Raw genomic sequence first — 16,664 nt, forward strand, 5'->3', positions numbered from 1 at the left:
GTTAACTGAACAGAAGAAAGGAGAATGGGCTGGCGGCCTCTGGGAAGTCAGAGGATGAGGCCATGGGAGTCAAAAGACCAGCATGGTGCAAGAGAAGTCTTTGTGGGATGCTCAAGGGTGGGATTTCAGAGGGGACCGTTCAAGGCATGAACCCGGACAGGATGGCTGGGGTCATGATGAAGGTCACTGAGAAGGTCAAGGAAGAGTATTGGAGGGTCCTTAACATGGATGAGCAGGACAATTTGGAATGACTGCCTCACCAAAATCTGGAAACCCAAGTCCTTGATAGATGGAAGGGGATGGCAGAGAGGGCAACAGATCAAGGTGATGAGAAGGGGTGGCAGCGTAAAGCCGGGAGTCAAGAGCCTCAAAGGAGAAAATTACATAGGCACATAGGAAAAAACCCTCCAAAATGTGAATGCTGATTATCCGTGGGGATAGGGAGGATTATGAGTAGTTCTGATTTCTTCTCTATACTTAAGAAAGAAAGAAATGTAAAAGATAGAAAATATACAAAGAATAACAAACTCCCCATTCACACCATGTAGAATTTGTCATTGTAAATATGCCTAAGTCCCCTTCAACCACCTCCTCCTCTCAGCATGATCACTTGGCCTTTCGTTTTATGTATGTGTATGGAAAGACACAAAATTGAATATGGTAGGGTCCGTGTGTGATTGTTCTACTTAGAGGGAGGAAGTATTCTAATAGTCAGGGAGGAAAAAGCCTTTCTCAGGTGAAGAGGACTTGCAACAAGGACTGGAAGCCTGAACCTCCTTCCCAGCTGAGCAGCCCGGCGGGGAGGCCATGCCCTGGGAAGACCCAGAGTCTGATTTAAGTGTACTGGACCACACCTGGTTGTTAAGTGTTCCAGGAAGAGAGAGAATTTCTATTTGTATTTCTCTGGCTAGGTTTCAACCAACTCTCACATCTCTCAAGTCTTTTTATGGCTCAGAAATCTGGGAAGGCGATCACTATCTCCATTTGACAGATGGGGAAACTGAGGTCTGGGGAAGGGCTGTGAGCTGCCAGGGTGTCACAGTGAGTTGGTAGAGCACAAGGAGCTAGTGCTGTAGCCTGAGGTTCTTTCCAGAACCCCAGAACCCTAGCCAGTGTGCAGAAGGGTGAAGCGCAGGCAAGGGACACTAGACAACTCAGAAGAATGGACTTTGGTCACTTGGCAATAAGCAAAGAGAAATGGCAATAACTTCAGGGCGCTTAGGCTGGGCCATGGCCGGGAAGCTGTGTCAGAAGAGAAACAGGTGGGCCATTCCCTCCTCAGAGGCCCCAGAGAGTAGGCCCACTCCCTGAAGACTATGGCTCCCCTGTCGCCCACCACACTCAGGAGCAGCCTTCACAGTTAAACAGATCTGGATTCAAGTCTCAGCTCTACCAATGATACATGCTGTGTGCTCTTTGAAAAGCTCCTTTACCTTTCTGGGCCTCCATTTTCTCATCTGTAAAATGGGGTAATAATCTTTAACTCTCAGTATTGTTCTAAAGATAGAAAGAGAGAACCCTCATTTATTCATCTGAAAGCAAAGACATTTAAAAGGTCTGGGTCCCCAGCCTAATTCCAGACTGCCCTGGTTGGGGTCAGTGTCAAGGGGACAGCCTGACACTGACAGAGAAGCCACGTGCACGCACATGCATGAGATTTGACATTGGCTTTGCAGTGACCACACGTGCTCTCCAGGGCAGCCCTTGGGAGGTGGACTTGGTCATCAGTAAGTTGTGTGCCCCACACACAAGGCACACGCATTCAGTGGACAGCTGGTGTTAGATGCATCAAGCCAGCCCCTACCCTCAAGGCCACTGACCAGTGGGGTAGGGGGTGCAGACTGTGAATTGATGCTGCCCAGATACCACGGAAGTGCCTCCCAGAGTCCTGCCTGAGGGCCAAGAGCCCAGGCTGGCAGCCACAGCACGGCCACATTAGAGAAAGGGCACTGAGACCCGTACTCCACCCCTTCCGCTGGACACTCTTGTGTGAGTCCATTTCTACATGTTGATGAAACAAAGGGTCATTCTGGCACATTAAAGGGGCACAGTAACCAATAGCCAGGAATAGTAAAGCTCTTGTTACGTGTTCCTGCTAAGTCTGCACTTTGCAAAGATACTCTAGAGGGTTTTCAAAGCATTTTCTTACCTCATTTTTGTATCTCACCATGACTTTAGGGGACAGGAATTATTATCCCTGATTTTCTGAGAAGGGAACAGAGACACCCCCCCATCCCCACCCCCACAAGTAAAGCACCTTGCTCAGCGTGCGGCCGAAGACCCTCAGGCCACGGCAGGGAGGAAACCTGAGGTCACGGCGCAGGTCAAGGACAGAGCCTGGCTCCCTAGGTAGTGCTCTTTCACCACCCACTGTTGCACTTCCCCATTCTCTAGAAAGAAGTGGATTCCCAGCCCTCACCCCGGGGCTTTCCTGTCCAGCTGCCCACCAGGTCGTGACAACCACGCATCAGGCCCCCGTCTCACTCCCTAGCCCGGAAGATCGCAGCTCCTCTAGGCCTCAGTTTCTATCTGTAAAATGGGCATCACTGGAGCGGGGTGGGCTCCGGGGGGGTTGCTGGCCGGGTGCCGGCCGGCATCGAGGCGGGTGGGTGAGGCCAGCGCTGTGACTCAGCCGGGCGGGCAAGGAAGGGCTGCCCAGCCGGTCGGACCGGCCCGGGATGCAAACGAGCCCCCGGGGCCCTCCCGGGGCCGGGCCGCCCAGGGGGTGACGGGAAGGGAGGCCGGCCGTGCGCTCCGGGCTCGAGGCGGGAAGTGGGCGCGGCGCGGGCTCTGCTGGGCGCTCGGCGGCTGCGGACCAGTATGGGAGTGGGGCCGACCGGCCGCCCGCAGCGTCTGGAGCCCCGCTGAAGCCGCCGCGGAGACCCCGCCCGGGAGCCGAGATGTGTCTGCGCCTGGGTGAGCCGCGGGGGGATGGCCCGGGAGGCCCGAACCCGCCCCAGATCCTCTGGCAGGGGCGGAGCACTGTCGTGGGCGCCCGGAACCCTGGGGTCCAGGCCGCCTTCTCTGCAGGTCACTTTCTGCTCTGGGCCTCAGTTTCCTCAGCACTGAGCTGGCGAGAGGAGGGCTTCTGGTATCTTCCGATGTGGGGTAGCACCACGGCCTCTCGCCCGCCCCCACTGCCCCCCACTCTCCTTTCTTGCGGAGGAGGGACCCCCAGGTGGGAGGAGAGCAGCCAACCTCCAGAGCCCGCAGAAGGGAGAGCACAGGGAGGGCATTGCGAGCCAGAGGCTGCCTGCCCTCGGCTTCCTCAGCCTCCCAAAGGGCTCCGGCTCCCATACCCTCCACTCCCCCAAACCGAGCCAGGTGAGAAGGGCCACTGGCAAACATGATCCAGACAGAGGAGTGGGACTGATGTGTCCCTTCCTCTCACTCCCTGGACACAATGATGCTGCTCTTGGGCATCAGACAGACCTGGGGAGTCCTTACCCTCTAGCCAAGAGAACTTGTGAGCCTCGGTTTCCTCATCTGTAAAGTGGCGAGGGAGCACCACGGCCTAGAACCATCCTGAGCCAGGGACTGCCCTGAGACTGTCCAGTGCTCCAGGCACAGCCCCACGCTGCCACTGTACCTCCAGTTTGACCAAAGTCTTGGTCCTGGGAGGCTGTTGTTCATGAGCCCAGCCCTGAGCCGAGTGGTGTCTGGGTGGCCAGGTAGGTGGGTGGATGGGGTGAAGTGGGTCAGGCCCGTGGGACAAAGCTGCCATGCCCCTTCCTGTCTGGCCAGCTGTTAATCTTCATGATGCCATCCAGTCCCACGGTGCCTGTCCAGCCCATCGTCTGCCCTCTGCTTCTCCTCCATCTGGTACAGCTCCAGAGGCTCCTGAAGGCTCCGAGGATCTCAGAGACCGGCTAGACCAACCCCTTCCCATTTTACATATGGGGAAGCCGGGGCCCAAAAAGGAGAGAGGCTGTTGCAAAGTCGCACAGAGGGTCTGTGTGACTGAGTAGCCCCAGCCCTCTCTGCTCCCGGGGGCTTCCTCTGGGCGCAGCACCCCCAGGGACATCCAGTCTAGGGATTCCTTCCTTTCTCTCTCTCTTTCTCTCTGGCTGCAAAACTCCCATATATGAAATATGACCCAATTCTCGCTGCCACAGATGGGGACACTGAGGTCTAGGAAGGGACTCACAGGTCCCACAAGGAGCAGCTAAAGGAAGAAGGGGGGGGCTGTTTAGTTCTAGGCACCAGGCCAGTCTTCCAGTCTCACAGAGCTGGCTAGAGTGAGGGGGCTGGTGGACCTAAGGGGCCAGCATGGTGCAGAGCCAGGACCCAAAGGGGACATTCCAAAGAGCAGATCTGGAACAGCCGGAAGGAGGGCTCCTGATCCTGGGGGTGTGCAGATAGGGGCCGAGTAGCCGCTTGGACACTCGGAGAGGATTTGCGTGTGAGTCCCTGATGTTCTTTTGACCTCAGCCTCCCGCACCTTGCCGTGTCCCTGCCTAGTGGTCCTGCACCAAGAGCTCACTTTTCCCAGCACCCCCCGGGTATGCCCCACTTTCCCATCCATGTCCTCATGGGACCCTCCTTCCCCACTGGGAAACAAGGGTTATTCCCATTTTACAGATGGGGAAATGAAGACTCAGAAGTTTGAGTATTTTGCTGGAGTCAGTTCAGCAATTGTGAGTTGAGTATCTACTGTGTGCCAGGCCCTTTACACCAAACTGAATCCTAAATAGAACCTGATCCCTGCCCAGTGAACTAGGGGCTCCTTGGGGCCTGGGCAGTGCCCATCAAGCTCTCTGTGGTACCTCAGGGCCTGGCATGGAGCAGGCACTCAGTGAACATTGATGTAACAAATGTATGGATGAAAAAAATCAGTGGATGCAAAGCTTAGTGGAAGGATCATGGGTCTAGAGCTAGAGACCTGGGTTCAAATCCTAACTGTGCCACGCATGACCTTGAACACTAACAAGGACTACTACCCTTTATTAAGTACCACCTGTATGCTTTTCCAACCTTAGAGATCCAAGGACTCTCATGAAAGCACTGTGAACCCCTTTTCCTGATGAGGAAACTGAGGCACAGAGAAGGCAAGTTACTGGCCTTGAGTTATCCAGAAATAGATTTAGAACCCAATGTCCATCACTCCTGCAGGGGCCTCAGTTTTCTCCTCTGCCCAGCAGGATAAGCCCTACCCATGGCCCTGACATGGCTGTCCCTCACAGGTGGCCTGAGTGTGGGTGACTTCCGGAAGGTGCTGATGAAGACGGGGCTGGTGCTGGTGGTGCTGGGCCACGTGAGCTTCATCGCAGCCGCTCTCCTCCACGGCACGGTGCTGCGCTATGTGGCAGCCCCCAACGATGCTGTGGCTCTGCATTACTCTGTGGTCAACATCCTCTCTGTCACTTCCGCCATCGTGGTATGGCCAGGCTGGGAGGGTGGCTGGCAAGAGGGGGCTGGAAGGGGCTGGAAGGGTCTTCGATGAGTCCCCACCCACAGCCTGGGGTGGGCAGGCAGAGAGCCCCAAGTACTAACCCCTGTTCCGCCACTTACCAACGGCACCAGTCACCCAACCTCCCTTTGCCTCAGCTTCCTCATCTATGAAATGGGGACGGTAACAGTGTCCATCTGAGAAGATCCTGATGAGTACTGAATGAGATCATCCACATAAAGTGCTGAGCACAGTGCCTAGCACGTGGTTAACTCACTATTGTGAGCTTGGATTATCATTACAATAGGGAAATAGTCAAGGCACTGTTGGCCAGAAGGAAGGAGCATCAGCTCAGCTTGGGAGGGTTCACAGAGGTGGAGGCCCCAGAGGTGGATATTGATGGATGAATAGGAGTTCAAAGATAGGCTGCAATTACCATAACCTGGGTATGAAGCCTGCTGGGGCCAGCTGGTAGGAGAGGAAGCTGGGATGGCTTTCAAGTACGGAGAATGGCAAATGCAAAGGTGTGGAGGTGGGAATGGATAAGGTCTGCTCTGGAGACACTGAAAAAACCAATTTGGGGGCTTCCCTGGTGGCGCAGTGGTTGAGAGTCCACCTGCCGATGCAGGGGACACGGGTTCGTGCCCCGGTCTGGGAAGATCCACATGCCGCGGAGCGGCTGGGCCCGTGAGCCATGGCCGCTGAGCCTGCGCGTCCGGAGCCTGTGCTCCGCAGTGGGAGAGGCCACAACAGTGAGAGGCCCGTGTACCACACACACACACAAAAAAAACAATTTGGCAGGAGTTTAGCATTAGGCCCGGACTATAAGTGCTCAATAAATGGTAGACATGGTTATGGCTGGATGTCAGTACCTGTTTGATGAATACATGAAGAAGGGGCCTAGTATTCTCAAGTTCGTAAAGCCCTTTCCCAGCTGTCAGAAGAGGTGGCTACAGCCTTTGGGGAACATCTGCACATCAGTGTCTGAGTTCCATCCCTGCCACCGCCTAGCTGAGGGATTTCTTTCTCTCTCTAAGCCTGTTCCCTCCCCTGCAAAATGAAGCTCAGACAGCCTGCTGGCCCTAAAGCAAGGATCATGGGCCCCGGCAAGTAGGAGAGCCTCAGTCAGTGGGACAGAGCTAGGCTGTACAGATATGTGCAGTGTCCCTTGGGGTTACTATTATTGTTGTTTATTCGTCTCACCAACCTTGTGAGGAAGGCAGGCAAGGCAGTGAGCTCGGGGTTAGGAGGTCCACCACGGATGGGCTCTGGGCTGGACCACTTCAGCTGTGCTCTTATTTCCTCAGTTAATCCCCACAGCTCCCTGCAACACGGGACCATGATTTTCCCCACTTTACAGAGGGGGAAGCTGACTCAGGGATTCACCCAACCTCTTGCTGATACAAAGAAGCCAACCTGGATGTGAAACAATCTGTGGCTGACACCAAAGCCAGTGTCCTTTCCCTGAGCTCATTCCTGCTGAGCAGGCTTAGCCCAGAGAGTTTGAGGCACTTAACTAGTGGCTGCACAGTGAATTACAGACGTTGCTGGGCCCCCTATCATCTCACCTGCCTCCCGCGGGTCCAGCCCGTGCCTGGTAAAGTGAGGGAACTGAAGGAGGGAGCCCACCTGAGTGGAGCCCAGAAGATCCAGAGGGCAGCTGGTGGGCTTAACAGTGAGGTGGGCCCGCCTCTTGGGGCTGGGGATGGTTAGGGGGGCCTGCAGGAGGAAGAACCCACGCAGGTAAAGAGGAACAGGAAAGGCCTTCCTGAGAAGGCGCTGTGTAGGCGGCATCAAGCCCAGGCTCTGTGTGGGTGTCCGTATCCAGGGCGATGAGGAAAGAGCCTGGCCCAGGGTGGAGTTGAGAAACTGATGGGACAGGGGCCAGGTCACTGAGAGCCTGCGATAGTTAAAAATACTCCTAGGGATTTTGAATTCTACGCCATAAAGTATCCTGGTTTATTTTAAAGTAACAATTTTGTTTTCAGTTCCTTGCCAGTTGAGTTACTGAGTTTCTTCCAAAATCTTTTCCACTCCAGGGAAACATGTCATATATATCCTGTGACATGGCTCTGTGGCCCTGGGATACACAGGTCCCTGCTTGAGAAATGCAGCTGTAGGCAGTGGGGAGTCATGGAAGGTTGTAGGCAGGGAGTGACTGTGTTTTAGAAACGTCACTTCAGGGCTGGACCATGAAGAGGCAGTGTCCCCATGCAGATGGAGGTAATGAAACCCAAGCTAAGCAGGGGGTGTGGGTTTGGAGGGCTAGAGTTGGTGTTGGTGGAATCTTTGCTGGAGAGTGGCCCTGCCCCCCTGCCCACTCTCCTCCAGTAGGGGGTCAGAGCTGACTTGAGCCTCCTCCACAGGTCATCACCTCAGGCATTGCAGTCATCGTGTTATCACGCTACCTCCCCAGCATCCCTCTGGTATGTGGTACCTCCTGGGATGGGGCTGTGCGGATAGGGGCAGCAGCCACCCCCAAAGGCCTGGCCTGCTTGGAGGGGGTGAGGCTGACCCCATGGGGGCCAGAGCTGCCCATGGGGCCGAGCCTGATGTCCACTGACCAGTGGCCTCCTCCATCCAGCGCTGGACGGTGTTTAGCTCGAGTGTGGCCTGTGCTCTTCTCTCTCTGACCTGTGCTCTCGGCCTCTTGGCCTCGATTGCTGTGACCTTTGCCACCCAGGGCCAGGCACTGCTGGCTGCCTGTACTTTTGGGGACCCCGAACTACTGGCACTGGCGCCCGACTGTCCCTTCGACCCCACTCGCATTTACGTAAGTGCTTAGGCCTGGGATGGGGTGGGAGGGCAGCGAGGTGCTCATCAGAGGTGGGAAGGGTTCTTGGAGTCCTGCCCTCCACTCCCCAACCCCAGGCAGCCATCACTGCCCCCTGTCCCCCTACAGAGCTCCAGCCTGTGTCTCTGGGGCATCTCGTTACTGTTCTGCATGGCAGAGAGTGTGTTTGCTGTCCGCAGCGCCCAGATCACCCACCAGTTGCTGGAACTGAGGCCCTGGTTGGGGAAGAGCAGCCATCACATGGTAAGGCCTGCCACTCCCCCAAGCCCTGACTCTTCATACTTCCTGGGAGCCCCTGCTGGGGAGCTCAGGCTGATCTGTCCCCACCCCTCTGTAAAGGGCCCCCACCTTGAAACCTGGGGCAATAGTGTTCTCCCCAGGACCAAAAGGAGAGACTTGGAGGCTCAGAGAACTCAGATCTCCCAGCTAAGTCATACAGCTGACACTTGGCTCTCCCAAGGCCCAGGATGAGTCTTGGGGAGGGGGAGAGGTATCTGGGCTGGAATTGGGGGCACTCCAAGGGTATGGCCTGACTCTTGCTTAGTGGAGAGTAATGATGTCCCTTCACCCAAAGATCACCCCAGCCCCCGACTCCTCCCACTTTCTGGATGTCCTGGAGGAGAAGACCCAGACCCAGTGGGCTGGCAGCCTCTGACATCTCCACAGATGCGGGAGAGCCCAGAGCCTGTGGAGGACCACGACCTGCAGAGCTGCACTAGCTCTGGGCTGATGACCCTTTGACAGCTGTTGCCTCACCCAAGCCCCGTGGCCACTGGGGCCCTCCAGCCAAGTCTGCACCGTGATCAGGCCAGGATTCCTGGAGCCAGCCAAGAGGGCTCAATGCCACTCCAGGACCCGGGTGGGTCTTTCACCCCTCTCCTCCAGCCACCCAGCCCGCTGCACTGAAACGAGACTTTATTCTGAAGATATTAAAAAGAACAGAGATGCTTCACGTGGATGCATGCAGCGGGGGAGGGGACTCGGCCGGGGGCCTGTGCTGCTCTCCCACACAGGACACTGTGGGTGGCGCTCTAGGTGTGTCTGCCCATCTGTCTGTGGGCCTGTGTGTGTATCTGAGAGAGACAAGACACACAGAGGGGTCCGTGGGTCTGTGTTCATCAAAATGCTGAAACACAGGCGGGGGTTCATGGGACTCACAGCTGGGGGGCTGGAAGCAGGAGGTTTTCCTTTTGCATCATGGCCTCCGGGACAACAAGGGCAGGAACAGGCAAGGTTGAGGCCCTCCTGCAGGGAAGGATGGCTCAAGGAAGGTTTCTCCTCAAGCCCCCAAACCTCTGGAATCCTTCTCTCCGCTCCAAATAAAAAGACAGGCATGATTCCCAACTCCACCAAGGCTGAGATCTACAAGGGTTGGGGTGGAGGCAGGGAAACTTGCCCCGTGGTTGGCGGAGGGAAGTCTGGCCTCGTGGCTGGGTGTGTGCGGGGGTGGGGGAGGGGGAATGGCTGACGTTCTGATAGCTAGGTAAGGGAGGGCTGACTGAGAGGCAGACCAAGCCAGAGCCTGTGTCTTTATCATTGCCGAAGGGAGATATTGCCTCCCGGATGGGGGGGTGCCAACGACTTGCTGGCTTGGGCCTTGGGTGGGGGGGCTGCAGGGTTCCTTTCTCCATAGGCCCCTCAGAGTGCAGACCCTGGGGGTGGCAATCTGACCCCCAGCCTGGACAGACACAAGGGCGAGGAAGCTGAGAGCCGGGAGAGGGCCAGTGAAGGCAGGGAGGGGAAACCTGGCTCCTCGCTCAGAACTGGGAGGCGCTGCTGGGGTCGCACTGCAGCAGACGCACGATGGACGGGTCGCTTTTGGCCCCGCGGATGAACTCCTCCAAGGACAGCTTGCCTGCGGGGTGAGGGGAACAGTGACGGAGGAGAAGACGGCAGCAAAGCAAGGGGGCTGCAGAACCGAGCCGCGGGAGAGGGAGGGGGAGTAGCTCCCGCCCCGTCCCGCCCCGCCCCGCCCCTGCCTCCTCACCGTCGTTGTTTGTGTCCATTTGGCGGAAGATCTTCTCAGTCCTCTTTTCCGGGGTCGACTCGTCCTCCGGCATCTTCATCACGGACGAAACCATCTTGTAAATGGCCTGGGGGGAGGGTGGGGAGGAAGTGAGGGGGAGCCTGCCTGATCCCTCCACCCCCAACTTTCCAAAAACGCCCCCAGGTGCGCTGACGATCGCCGCTCCCGCCAAGGTGAGGCGGAGAGGGGGTGACGGAGGAATGGGGGAACTGGGAAGTTCTGAGACTGAGAAGGTTTCCAGAAGAGGGGGCTATTGGAGAGAGCCCTGAACAAGTTCCCTTGGAGCGCTCGGTGGGAAAGGAATTGCAGGCAGAAGGATCTGCATGTACAAAGGCCCCAGAGCGGGCAGCCCTGAGTGGACGCCGAGAACTTAGGGATGGCTGAATGCAGGGGGTCAGAAGAGATGTTGGAGGACATCGGGGCCCAGATGGAGAAGGGCCTGAAACGCCCGGCCAAGGAGCTTGTGCCGGACGCCCCAGGTTCCCAGTTAAGTCCCAGGTTGAAAGCTGCTTCTCAGAAACTTCGGGGCTCCGGGCGGCCCGCCCTCGATGACCGACAGGGGGCGCTGGGCGAAGGGGATGACACTGGGCTGCGATGCTACTGTGGCCGGCAGGGGGCGTAGAGCTGCCCTGAGAGCTGGAGGGACTGAGGCAGCTGGGTCCACAGGGGGCGGGGGATATTATGCAAATAAACGCACGTGAGTACCTGCCCGGGGCGGGGACAGCCTCGGCTGTGCTGGGCCGAGGACGGCTGCTGCCAGATGCAAGAGCTTCGGAGGCGACTCGAAGGAGGGTTTTTGCGCTAAGCGTACACAGAGCACAAAGGACTTGGCCTGTGGGCTGGGTTCCGGCGCCCTGGAGCTCAAGGACCAGACCCGTCGCCTCAATCTGTCAGCTTTTTGCTACTTACACCTCCTCCAAGAAGCTTTCCTTCTCCCATCCCATAAACTTCCCTAGCCTCAGATCCGGCTTTGGCCTCCGCAGTGGTCTCTTCCGGCCTCTCTAGGGTCTGTCCCCAACGCTGCCTCTGAGACCTCTTTACAAACACAGATCTCCACCGCCACGTCCCCAGCCCAGGGGCCGCCCCCTCGTTCCCAACATATACACAGGCCTCCCTCCGGGCCTGCCGTGCACCCAGCTCCTTCTGGATGCTGCCCCACGCTCCTTCTGCTGCCTCCCACTCCTCCTTGGTGCTCAGCTTACATGGCGCATTCTTAGGGAGGCCTTCTCTGATCCAGGCTGGGTCAGGGCCCATATGCTGCCCCAGAGCCTCCTTTGGGGACAACTCTCCGGAAGTAATTATGCATTTGTAGGATTGCTCCTCGGCCCCAGCATACAGATAAGGACCATGGACATCTAGCTAGTGCCCAGATCCACAGAATTTAGCACAGTGCCTGGAATCTGACAGGGACTCCCCTGTTTAAAAGCCACTGGCACCTCCCACTGCCCTCTGTTATCAAGTCCAAATATTTGGCCCTTGGCATTCAAGGCATTTCACACTCTGGTCCCTGCTGACCTCTCCACCATCAGGCCTCCCCTAGTAGGTGATTCTGCCATAACCAAATACCCCTGTGCCTTTCAGGTCTCCCAGTGTTTACAGCCTCTGCCTGGAACAATAATACTAACTACCATTTACAGACACCCACTATGTGCAAGGTCCTTTATATACATTATTCTCACCCTTGCAATAGCCCTGAAAAGCAGGTACTGAGATCCCCATTTTCCAGATAATAAATTGAGGCTCAGAAAGGAAATTGGTGGCAGACACCAGATTAGAAATTGCTCCCTCTTAGCCACTGGATAGATGCTTGTGGAGTGCTAATGACCCCTCAAAGCAGGGTATATGAAGTAAGGTGGCCTGGTTCCACTAATCACTTGTTCTGTAGCCTTGGACAAGTACTTAACCTCAGTTTCCTCATCTGTAAAATGGGGGTAATCATATCTTCCTCATTTGGACTGTCTAGAGTATTAAATGAGATACTGTGTATAGCTGGCTAGAGTAAGTGGTCAGTAAACATAATCATAGTATAACCATTACTCAACCACCACAGCCTCAGGTCTTCCCTGCCCTTCAATCCCCTGGACTCCCATATGTCACCTTTTAACCCTGTCACCGAGCTGGTCAGTGTGGCCTGCACAATTGTCTCTCCCAGCAGAGTGGGAGCTCCAAGAGGCTGAGGTGAGGTCTCTTCCCTTCCAGTGTGCCCACCACCTGGCACAGGGCTCCATCCTGAGAAGGACTGAGCAAGTGACTTAGAGAGTGACTGCTCCCCTGTGACAGCCCTTCTCCTGGGCCTCCTAATTAATTGTCTGGAATTACTGCTCACTCGTTGTTTCAGTGGAGCCGACTTGTAATTAATCGGTCACTAGGGTTTGCAGAGTTCTGTCTGCACCGGTTGTTTGGAGCCTCTGGGTTGCTGTAAAGGAACCCAGGGCTTAGATAGCAGAGGCCAGCCAGGAAGGGGTCCCAAGGATGCCCAAAGAATGGTACTGGCTTGACCAATGCCCTGGGTTTGGAGCTTCCAGCAAGGCTGACATTTACCAGTATACACCAGGCAACCACACTTAAGTGGTAAACATGAACATCCATACAGATTAGTTGGTATCCAGCTGCTGCCCAATCCCTGAGTGATCTTCCACCACCCTGGCTACCCCAACCCTTCCACCAGCACCCCCAGAAACCCCCACTATCCATCAACTAGAGAGTTAAGGCCTGGCCCATGGGAGCCATTGATAATCATTAAGTCTTTTCCCTAGTGATAGACATAGGGAGAGCACCACATCCTAAGGCAGCCCATTCTACTCTAGCTGGAGAGAGCAGACCCAGAAGCCAAAGTCAAGAGTCCACTAGTGGCTGGATGAGTTGGGAGGGGGAGCAGACAGCAGAGCTGAGGGACCAGAAGGGAAAGAATTCAGAGAGGCAGAAGGAAAGGGAGCAAGAGCCTGTACAAAGTGGCACATTCCGAGGATGTTGAAAAGGCCATTCTGGCTGGAGCAGAGAACGTGCAGAGGAGAAAATAATAACTGACAATCACTAATGTTTACTGAGCTCCAGTTATATGCCAGGCCATCTACTAGAGTCTTTATCCTGCTTTATACCCACAATAGCCTTGGAAGAAGAAGGGGTTAACACCCTCACTTTATAGGTGAAGAAACAAAGGCTTAGGAAAAAAGTGAACAAGGAACTGGTAGGTAAAATAGGACCAGATCCCTGATGGACCTCAATGCTGCTGAGGGGATGGGCACTCTGGAAGGTTTCTGAAATAAAGCCAACGTACTATGCTTAAATTTGTTCTAAGAAAGGACATTCCTATCAGGTTCTTAAGTCTCCCTGTGAGATCAGCCTCACCATCCCCGTTTTACAGATGAGCAACCGAGGAGTTGAAGCCAACTCCAGAACTGGAAGTCAGACCCCTTTTAAGAGACAGCTCTGAGTGTTGACCAAGTTGAACCTGACTCCACTTAGATGCTGTGTGACCTTGGGCAAGCCACTTCACCTCTCTGAGCCTTATGGGGTTGTTGTAAGGATGCACTGAGCTCATGGGTATAAGCGTCTCACAGTACTAGGCTCTTAGTGGGCTCTCAATCAATTAGTTGGAAGGTGGCTGGGTATCCAGATGGAATGTGGGTGACAGAGCCAGGTGGCCCATTCACAGGCTGTGTGATGTCGGGCAAGTGTCTTTACCTCTCTGAGCATCCGTTTCCTCATGAGTAAATGAGGATCAGTGAAACATAACTGGCCTGTACTCTGCAGAAATGTCAAGTCTTGAAAGACAAAGAAAGGCTGAGGAACTGTTACAGATTAAAGTGGTCTAAAGAGATAGGATGACTAAATGCAACGTGTGATCCTAGACCAGAGCAAAAAACGCTATAAAGAACATTATTGAGACAGTTGGCAGAATTCAATATGTCTGTAAGTTAGATAATAGCATTGTTTCTATGTTAAATGTCCTGACTTTGATAATCCGGGGCGGGTTATGTAAGAGAATGTCCTTGTTCTTAGGAAATCTGTCCTGATGTATTCAGGGGTAGAGGGTCATGTTCAGAACAACAAAACATTACACACACACACACACACACACACACACACACACACACACACACACACACACACGATGATAAAGCAAATGTGGTAAAATGTTCATTGGTGAAGATGGGTAAAGGGTATGTGGAAGTTTTCTCAACTTTAAATTGGAAATTACTTCCTATTAAAGACTTCTTTAAATGGGTCGTAAGAATAGCACCTGCCACTTGCCTACCCACAAGGGCTGTTGAGAGGGTAAAGAGGGCTAGCAGGTGCAAGCTGCTGGGCCCTGTGCCTGCCATTCTGAGGGGCCCAGGGGCCCACCTGCACGATCTCCAGCATCTCCTCACGGCTGATATAGCCGTTGCCATCCAGGTCGTACATGCTGAAGGCCCACATGAGCTTCTGCTCCAGGCGGCCACGTGAGGTCACACTCAGCGCGATGATGAACTCCCGGAAGTCGATGGTGCCATCGCTGTTGGTGTCAAAGGTGCGGAAGACATGCTCCGCGAACTTGGAGGCGTCACCGTAGGGGAAGAAGTTGGCGTAGATCTTCTTGAACTCATCCACGTTGAGGATGCCCGTGGGGCAGTCCTTGAGGAAGCCCTTGTACCACTCCTGCAGCTCCAGCTCTGAGAACTCTGTATTCTCCCGCAGGTCCTGCAGCATCTCGGGCCGCAGCTTGCTGTTCTGCTTACCCATGGCCACCGAGCCAAGTCCCACCTGGGTCCCCGAGGGGGTCAAGGGACAAAGAGGAGTGGTCAGGCACTCCTGGCCCCTTGACAACACTCCAGACACCGGCCACTCCAGCCTCTCTTTTGACCCAGTGAGAGAGAGGAGCTGGCCCAAGATCACACAGCTTACATATACCCAGGCACCCTGCCACTGTGTCAGCTCCACACCATTTCCCCAGACCTTCTACTTCCCCAGGGAACAGACCTGGAGACAGAGGAAGAGAAGGGGGCTCACCTTTACTGAGGCCCTTCTCAGTGCCAGCCACTGAGCCTTCCCAGGGTATACCATTTCACCCTCACAAAGTGAAGCCTGAGAATTAGCCCATTTTACAGATGAAAAGGTAGGCTCAAGGAACTGAGGTGACCTGCTTCAGGTCACATAGCCATGAAGTGGCAGGGCTAACTCCCAGAGTTGCCAAGGGAAGTGCAGAAAGGCCCTCTGGTCTTCCTCCCTCCTACCCCCTGCCCCCTTACTGCCTCACATACACCTGCTCACACAAAATACACCTGCAATCCAAACACTGACCTGTTCTGCCTCCCACCATGTGTGCTTGACAAGAGGCAGAATAAGGTAGGTGTTAGCCTGGGCTCCAGAGCCAGATCACATGGGTTTGAATCCCAGCTCTGCTTCTTACCAGCTATGTGACCTTGGGCAAGTTCCTTAAACTCTCTCTGCCTCATCTGTAAAGTGGGGGTAATAGTACCTACCTCATTATTGTTGTGAGGATTAAATTAGTTAATACATATGAAGCACTTAGAAAGATGCCTGCACATATAAGTGCTACCTAAGTGTTAAACAAATTTAAAAGATTTACATGTGTCCAGATGCCAACAGTAAACAAATGAATACATACTGACACATGTTATGCTACACAGCTCACCAAATTCACACATGGATCCCATGCCACTCACATACCAGCACACACCCACCCAGGGTCACCATGCCTGCACACACGACAACATTCCCTCTGCTCCACAACTCACATGTACTGACACAGCACCATGCACGCACAACTCCCATACCCTGTGCATCGAGACACACCAGCCCACAACCCCACATGTCTCACACATGCCATCACAAGCCAGCTCCCATGCCTACACCTCTCACATGGCCAGCTGCACGTGGGACCCTCAGACACCTTTGCCATCTTTCTTTCTTTACCCAGGGGTGCTGCCAGGTGCCAGGAGAGGGAGCTGCAGCCCTTCTCAGGCTTATGACAGCCCCCTCTTCCAGGGAGACCTCTAGCCAGTCAACCCTCCCCCAACACTTACCTTTCATCTAGTTCAGAAAGGTCCCCTCAGTGCAGGAGGTTAGACTGTGGAGGGCTGAGGGGAAGGTATTGGAAAGGAGACAGCCAGGTGGTCTGGACAGGGATGTAGGGATGTGTGTAGGTGAGTCTCCCCCCAGCTGTGAGACAGAGTGAGGGGGTTATTCCTTGTGTGTGCATGTGCACATGTGGGTGAGCGTGTGTAAGTGCATGTGCTCATGTATGCGTGTGTCCCTGGCTTCTGCCTTGCATTTGTCTCCCCATGTATTTCAATTTATATCTGTGCATGTGCATATATGTGCGTGTGACTAGGTATGCACCCATTACAGTGTGAGGGGCATGTACCTGTGTGGCCATTTGGGGGACCTGTGTGTGTCCTCAGCAGTGTGTCACATGCATGTTTCTGTAAGTTGGTTCCCTTCCTTTCTAA

The 16,664-nt window shown here is 54.8% G+C and overlaps 2 protein-coding genes across 3 annotated transcripts; one reads left to right on the forward strand and one right to left on the reverse strand.

Moving 5' to 3' along the window:
- Positions 1-2,771: 2,771 nt before the first annotated feature.
- TMEM54 (transmembrane protein 54) lies at positions 2,772-9,532 on the forward strand. Its single transcript, XM_060140655.1, is given in 7 exon segments — positions 2,772-2,916; positions 5,184-5,377; positions 7,756-7,815; positions 7,974-8,162; positions 8,292-8,426; positions 8,803-8,821; positions 8,824-9,532. Coding segments are annotated over 7 exon segments (714 nt in total). The 5' UTR covers positions 2,772-2,900; the 3' UTR covers positions 8,925-9,532.
- A 274-nt stretch (positions 9,533-9,806) lies between these two features.
- HPCA (hippocalcin) lies at positions 9,807-14,943 on the reverse strand. Of its 2 annotated transcripts, none has more exons than XM_060142717.1 (3): positions 14,557-14,943; positions 10,171-10,276; positions 9,807-10,038 (listed from the first exon to the last, which is right to left on the reverse strand). In XM_060142717.1, exons 1-3 carry the CDS (start codon positions 14,932-14,934, stop codon positions 9,941-9,943), a joined length of 582 nt encoding a protein of 193 aa, XP_059998700.1. In that variant the 5' UTR covers positions 14,935-14,943; the 3' UTR covers positions 9,807-9,940. The 2 variants fall into 2 exon arrangements, with proteins under 2 accessions (XP_059998700.1, XP_059998699.1); XM_060142716.1 differs by having other exon boundaries at positions 10,171-10,278; positions 14,775-14,934.
- Positions 14,944-16,664: the final 1,721 nt, after the last annotated feature.

This window comes from Lagenorhynchus albirostris, chromosome 2 (assembly GCF_949774975.1).
Source record: "Lagenorhynchus albirostris chromosome 2, mLagAlb1.1, whole genome shotgun sequence".
Classification (NCBI taxonomy): domain Eukaryota; kingdom Metazoa; phylum Chordata; class Mammalia; order Artiodactyla; family Delphinidae; genus Lagenorhynchus; species Lagenorhynchus albirostris.